The sequence below is a fragment of the Oryctolagus cuniculus genome, chromosome 7 (genome assembly GCF_051225735.1).
Source record: "Oryctolagus cuniculus isolate XC-2025 breed Fujian yellow rabbit chromosome 7, ASM5122573v1, whole genome shotgun sequence".
In the NCBI taxonomy this organism is placed as follows: Eukaryota; Metazoa; Chordata; class Mammalia; order Lagomorpha; family Leporidae; genus Oryctolagus; species Oryctolagus cuniculus.
The window spans coordinates 145,937,689-145,944,532 of NC_142873.1; the positions used below are offsets into that span (position 1 = coordinate 145,937,689).

Sequence of the window (6,844 nt, forward strand, 5' to 3'; positions counted from 1 at the left end):
CGTGCAAAGGCCCCGAGGTGGGAACATGCCTCCTGTAATCCTCAGACAGCGCCACGGGGGGGTCCCGTCAGCCTCCCCGCTCTGCAGGCGAGGAACTCAGAGCACAGGAGGTCAAGTCTGCTGAAGGTCAAACAGCCTATAGACACATGGACGTTTGCCTGATGCTGAAGCTTGTGCTTCCGGGGTTAATAATGAAAGACTTCCTAGAGGAGCTAATATTTACCTCTCCCTTTTAGGTTTTCTCACTTTCCTTTTTTTAAAGATTTATTTATTTATTTGAGAGGCAGAGAGAGAGAGGTCCTCCATCCGCCGGTTCACTCCCCAAATGGCCACAATGGCTGGAGCTGAGCTGATCCAAAGCCAGAAGCCAGGAGCTTCTTCCAGGTCTCCCACGTGGGTGCAGGGGCCCAAGCACTTGGGCCATCTTCTACTGCTTTCCCTGGCCATAGCAGAGAGCTGGATTGGAAGTGGAGCAGCTGGGACTTGAACAAGCGCCCATATGGGATGTCAGTGCCGCAGGCAGATGCTTAACCTACTATGCCACATTGCCGGCCCCTGTTTTCTCATTTTGAGCCCTCACAAAAGCCATCACTGGGGAATCCCCATTCCCAAGGAAGCTGAAGCTCAGTTCCTGGGTGTCTTGGGCATGGCAGAGCCCCTGTGGGGAGGAACAGTGCCTAATGACCTCCTGGACCACAGGTGGCCCCCACCATGAGCCTGCAGGTGATCGGGCCTCCCAGCCCCGGCTCCAAGGTGGTGCTCTGGGCTGAGAGCCGCCTACCACGCCAGACCTGGAGCATCAATGACTTGGGCCACATCTGCAGCCAGATGTTTGAGGGCCGGATCCTGGATGTGAAAGGTAACCTGGGCTGTGCATGGCGGGGAGGGGCTGAGGGCCTTTGTGTCCCCCAGCTCTCTCTAAGCATCTCTTTATCTCCCTGCAGGTGGCCGGGGTTACGACCGGGACCACGTGGTGCTGTGGGAGCCAGCCAAGGACAGGGCCTCGCAGATCTGGACGGTGCATGTGCTCTGAAGCCCGGGGGTTTCTGCTGGGATGAAATGTTTTTATAGAACTTTTGTTGGAACATAAGCTATTTTGTAATATGCTGCCAGGTGTCCTTGTCACCATGCACCTTGATATTTGGGGGCCAGGGCAGCCATGTGTTCATTTGGTCCCCCTCCGCCCCAGTCCTGCTGCTTCCTTTTCTGCTGGGTTGAGGCTCAGGTGTAAGACTTCTCTCTGCCACCAGAGGGAGCGCTGGGACCAGCCCGGTGGCGGGTGTGGTGCCTGATGTGGTTCCGGGAAGGCTATGTACTGAGCCCCTGTGCTGGGGTGTGGAGACACAATTAGGAACCAGGTGTGCTGGGCCCCGCCCTTGGGAGCTCGCAGTCCAGTGGAGGGTTCCCACGGCCAGGGTGATAGAATCAATGACAGGGCAGCTGTGATGTTCCCGGCCAGGCTGGGGGTGACCCGGGAAGAGACAAGTCCAGGGGTGCAGGCTTAGCAGCTCAGTGGGGGCACAGCAGGTGGACAAGAGGGAGCTGCACCCCTCACCCTGCAAGGCGTGGCCCCAGAGCTCCTCCCTACTTCCCCCACCTGGTCTCCAAGCCTAGAGGTCTGTCCTCAGTTATTCAGGGAAGAATCGTCAGGGGGTCTGGGCCCAGAGCCGGCTGAGAGGGGGCAGGACTAGGGGTGGAGGAGCTCCCGCAGGGCCCGGACCCTCACCAAGCAGCTCCTTCTCAGCTCGCTGGCTGGGGTCCTCCAGGAGGAGACAGGGGTGGGAAGGGTCCGTGGGGGCTGCCTTAGGGTTTGCTTCTGGCTCCCACACTGACCCCTCAAGGCATGGAGGGCAGCTCCTTGTGCTTCCTGCCTTCCTGGTGCATGGGTGGGTTGGATCCCTCTCCACCCCACAGTGGGCAGAGAGCTGGTTTCCGGGGACCCCCCAAGGCTGCGGTATGGACAGGTTTGGTACTGGGGACTTCCCTGAATCTGTCATTCTGAGGACACCCGCATACCAGGGTACGGGGCTCTCTTGGGGGGAGGGCATGTTCAGGGTGGTGGGCCCTGGGGCCATCAGGGGCAGGTGAAGCAAAAGAATCCTACAGGGGTGGTGAGGATGGCTGGTTCCTACCCGCTCCTGCATGGGACTTTGGGGTGAGGCTGCATAGGGCTGGGGCTCCCTGGTGCTGCTGCATCCCTGGCTCTTGGGGCCCAGTGATGTCCAGGGACCACACTGCAGGAGGTTCACGTACAAGATAGCTTTATTGACCTTGGCTGTGGAGTGCCGGCGCCACCCCCATTTCCACACGCTGGAGCTCTCAGATTGAGGGGCGGGATTCTCCGCCTGCCAGGCTGGGGCAGGTGGTCCCTCAGCTGAAGTAGAAGAGGTGGAGGAGAGCGTTGGTCAGGAAGAGAAGGAAACAGCCGCCCACTGCACCTGCGCCTGCGCCTGCGCGGCTGATTGGGTGGGAGGTATGGGTTATGTTCTGGTTTCCCAAGACTCCGGTTTGGATCTGCAAGAGAAGCAGCAGGGACAGTTCAGGGGAGGGGGCGCTTGAATCTCCCGGCCCCTTCCCTACCCTCCGCGGACCCCGCCTCAGGCCCCTGGGGTCGCTGCTCCTTCTGACCCTGGCAGGGATGCAGAGGGGAGAGGCCTTTCATCTCTCCCAGGCCACCAGCTCCTCCAGCACCGAGGTAGCCGGGGGAGCCCTGGCCCTTGAACTTCATGGCCCTGCAAGGAGCTGAGCCTCAGTTTCCTCCTCTTCTGAATGACCCGGGTGGGGGTCACATGGGACGGGCTGGGTGAACAGGCACCCAGCAGGCCAGATCAAGCCACGGCTGCTCCTGGGTAGACTAGCCCCCCGGGGCGCCCGAGGAGCCACACAGCTGCTTTCTTTGAAGCTGCAGGCTTCTGTGCAGGGGGCCGGGGAGGGGGCCCCAGCCACGCGCTGAGCCAGGGCAGGTGCCACTGGAACATTTCCTGGTGCCCTCCCAAAGGGGCCACTTCCCCGGCTCCCTGCGGGTCGACGCCACCCGCCATCCCTCCCGCAGGCCGCTGCCTTCCCAAGCCTCTTCATTCGCCATCGTTCCCCGGCACCTGTGAGTGTTCCCCAGGTGGACACAGGCTGCTGGCCAGCGGCAGCCCTCCAGGGAGCTCGCCACAGCCGGAAGGGCAGGAGGGCTGGGCCGCCAGGCCTCCTGAGGCCAGACTCCCCTGTGGGGTGCCCGCAGCCTCGGCTCCCTGCAGAAGGCTGGGTCCCAGGAGCTGCGTTCCCACCCTGCCATGCTGGGCAGTCCTGGCCATGGTGCCAGGGGCTCAGGGGGAGCAGCTCTTACCTGAGCCATAACGAGGAGGCTGACGGTGAGGAGGAGAAGGAAGCCATTCATCATGGCGGGGTCTCGGTGGTCCTGGTGGCAGCAGCTTTCAGAGATGCGCTCAGGGCTTCTGCACTCGCCTTTGGGCTTGGCTGCTTTTGAACCAGGAGGCAGGACTGGCGGGGCGGGGCTGGGTAGGGAAGGAAGGAGGGCTTAGGGGCGGAAAAGGACGTTGCTTCCTTCCTATCAGCCACCAGGCCCAAGGCCCTGGGCAGATGACTTCTGGAAAGGGAGGGAGCCACGTCCCCCAGCACTGGCCAGGGGGCAGCTGTGGGGCGAGAGATCAGGCCTTGGGCTGGGAAATCCTGCAGCCCGGGCATTGGATCTTGGTTTGTTCACTTACCAACCTGAGCCTTTAGCCAGAAACCGCACCTGTCTGAGTCTCTAGCAAAAGAACTCTGGGGAGTTGAGGGCAATAATCGCCCTTTTAAAAAGAACCAAAGCATAGTAAACCTTATAGAAATAGTTTGTGGCTTTGGGTTTTTTGGTGTATTTTTAAAGAAGATGGTGGCAGGGGATCGGAGCTGAAAGTAAGGTTGGGTTTGATGTAGTTTTCAGGATGAGGGTGCAGATGGCCCCCCAGGCTTTGACCAGAAGCTTGGGCATATTTAGATTGAGGAAGCGGTGATAGTTTTCTCTGAGAACAATGGTGCACTGGACTAGTCGGGCAGGAAATAGGCGGAGTCCAGGGAAAGCAGCAAGAGAGAGAAATTTAAAACAAAACCAAGGCGCTGACACTGAGATGCAGCAGGTTGGGCCACCACCTGTGATGCAAGCATCCCACATGTGTGCAGGTTCAAGTCCTGGCTGCTCCACTTGGGATCCAGCTCCCTGCTTGTGCACCTAGGAAAGCAGCGGAGGATGACCCGAGTACTTGGGTCCCCATTATTCATGTGGGAGACCCGGATGAGTTCCAGGCTCCTGGCTTCAGCCTGGCCCAGCCCTCGCTGTTGCAGCCATTTGGGAGTGAGCAGAGGATGGAAGGCCTTTCCCTGTCTCTTTCTTTCAAATAAATAAGTAATTAAAAAAAAAAAAGCTAAAACTGTTGAACTGACTTACTGGTCTTAAGATGCCAGTCCAGAAAGCAGCTGGCTCACAGACGGCCTACCTGCACGTGTGCGATAAACTGAGCCAAAGCCCAGGAGAGAGCCTGTGTCAGAACCCCTGGCCGGAGTCTCCCTGGCAGCGACTCCCACTGCCCTCTCTGAAAATGTGTCTAAGTGACCGGTCCAAAGGAGACGCGGGCCCCAAAGGCGCTCACCTGTGTCTGCTCCCCGGCCTGCAGCAGCAGCAGCTTCCCGGTGGCCCAGGGTTGGTGGGGGAGGAGTCCCTGAGCTCAGTCCTGGACCCTTGGCGCACTTCCTGGAGCCCGCTCGCTGCCCCTCCCCCAAGGAAGCCCCCCTTGCTTGCCTGCCCCTGCGCTCTCCAGGCACGTGGCCTTCATACCCACACCACTGGTGTCAGGAGGACGGGGGTTAGCTGGGCCAGTTCCTGCTTTCAAAGGAGAAGATGGAAACAGATCCTTTCTGAAATTTCTCAAGACCTGGTGTTTTGTGGTTCGGGTAAAGAAACCAGCAGATGAGTTGCTTGTGTGAATGTAGGACAGGTGGGAGGGGAGCTCCCATAGGCACAGGGACAAGCGGGCGGCCACAGAGCAGTGAACGGGGCCTGGGCTAGGGGCGGGGCTGCCTGGGTGCTGTGCCCTTCTGCACCTGTTGTCTTTATAACCACGGTGATGCCGTGCAGGACGGTTAACGAGATTCCCACTTGATGAAGCTGAAGCTTAAATGTTAAAAAAAAAATGCATTTATTTATTTGAAATGCAGAGTTACAGAGAGAGAGGGAGAAGATAGAGGTCTTCCATCCGCTGATCCACTCTGTAAATGGTCACAACACTGACCCCACCCCCAATGTTTTTAGAAAATAGACCTATTTGAAGGGTCAGCACTGTGGTGCAGCAGGTTAATCCTCCTCCTGCATTGTCAGCATCCCATATGGGTCCTGGTTCGAGTCCCAGCTGCTCCACTTCTGATCCAGCTCCCCGCTAATGAGGTTGGGAAAGCAGTGGAAGATGACCCAAGTCCTTGGGCCCCTGCACCCGTGTGGGAGACCCAGAAGAAGCTCCTGGCCCCTGACTTCAGCCTGGCCCAGACTTGGCTGTTGTGGCCATTTGGGGAGTGAACCAGAGGATGGAAGACCTCTCTCTCTCTCTTTCTCTCTCTCTCTGTCTCCTCTCTGTTTCTGTAACTTTACCTTTCAAACAAATAAGTAAATAATCTGTTTTTAAAAATGTATCTATTAGAAATCCCATCTGCTGCCGGCGCCGCAGCTCACTAGGCTAATCCTCCGCCTAGCGGCGCCGGCACACTGGGTTCTAGTCCCGGTTGGGGCGCCGGATTCTGTCCCGGTTGCCCCTCTTCCAGGCCAGCTCTCTGCTGTGGCCAGGGAGTGCAGTGGAGGATGGCCCAAGTGCTTGGGCCCTGCACCCCATGGGAGACCAGGAGAAGCACCTGGCTCCTGGCTCCTGCCATCGGATCAGCGCGGTGCGCCGGCCGCAGCGCGCCGGCCGCGGTGGCCATTGAAGGGTGAACCAACGGCAAAGGAAGACCTTTCTCTCTCTCTCTCTCTCTCTCACTGTCCACTCTGCCTGTCAAAAAAAAAAAAAAAAAAAAAAAAAGAAATCCCATCTGCTCTCTCACTCCCCAGGTGCCTGCAACAGCCAGGAAGGGAAGCCAGGAGCTGGAACTCAGTGCAGTCTCCCCACGTGGGCGGCAGGATCCCAACTTTGTGCCAACACTGCCTCCTCCCAAGGGCAGCATGAATGGGGAGCTGGAGTCAGGAGCCCACGCTGGGAGTCAACCCAGGCATTCCCACGTGGCAAGAGGGATGCTCACCAGTGTCTTCACTGGGAGGCCCCGTTAGGCTTAGGTAGTAAGTGCTTTGTCCAAGGTCATAAATGGTAAAGGAATCCCCCCTGAACCTGAGTCCAGCTGTGTCCGGAGTCACACAGAGCCATGTATGCAACGTCTAGAGCTACCCTGTGATTCCTGGTTAAGAAATCCACTGGAGGGGCCAGCGCTGGGCGCAGCGGGTTAACGCCCTGGCCTGAAGCGCCAGCATCCCATATGGGCACTGGTTCAAGACCCGGCTGCTCCACTTCCGATCCAGCTCTCTGCTATGGCCTCGGAAAGCAGTGGAGGATGGCCCAAGTGCTTGGGCCCCTGCACCCGTGTGGGAGACCTGGAAGAAGCTCGCTCGTGCGCTCTCTCTCTCTCTCTCTCTGCCACTTCTCTCTCTGTGTAACTCTGACTTTCAAATAAATAAATCTTAGAAAGAAAAAAAAAGAAGAAATCCACTGGATTGGGGCCAGTGCTGTGGCATAGTAGGTTGAGCCTCTGCCTACGGTGCCAGCATCCCATATGGTTGCTGGCATCACATATGGGCACCAGTTGTGGCGTAGTAGGGAGA

At 58.3% G+C, this 6,844-nt stretch overlaps 1 protein-coding gene and 1 non-coding gene across 3 annotated transcripts in view; one reads left to right on the plus strand and one right to left on the minus strand.

Annotated features, from left to right (window-relative positions):
* Positions 1 to 1,106, plus strand: part of CRYBG2 (crystallin beta-gamma domain containing 2) — a 29,033-nt gene extending 27,927 nt beyond the window's left edge. For both annotated transcript variants that reach the window (XR_016211212.1, XM_017346564.4), the window contains exons 21-22: positions 700 to 859; positions 945 to 1,106. Coding sequence is in view for 1 of the 2 variants with exons in the window: in XM_017346564.4 (XP_017202053.4) it covers positions 700 to 859; positions 945 to 1,033 (249 nt within the window). In the remaining variant the exon portion in view is untranslated. The remainder of the gene's footprint in view (positions 1 to 699; positions 860 to 944) is intronic.
* A 1,138-nt stretch (positions 1,107 to 2,244) lies between these two features.
* On the minus strand, positions 2,245 to 4,759 carry LOC127493681 (uncharacterized). The gene is made up of 3 exons (XR_011390830.2): positions 4,638 to 4,759; positions 3,338 to 3,506; positions 2,245 to 2,514 (listed from the first exon to the last, which is right to left on the minus strand). It is a non-coding gene; the product is annotated as an uncharacterized LOC127493681 (transcript).
* Between the last annotated feature and the right edge of the window lie 2,085 nt (positions 4,760 to 6,844).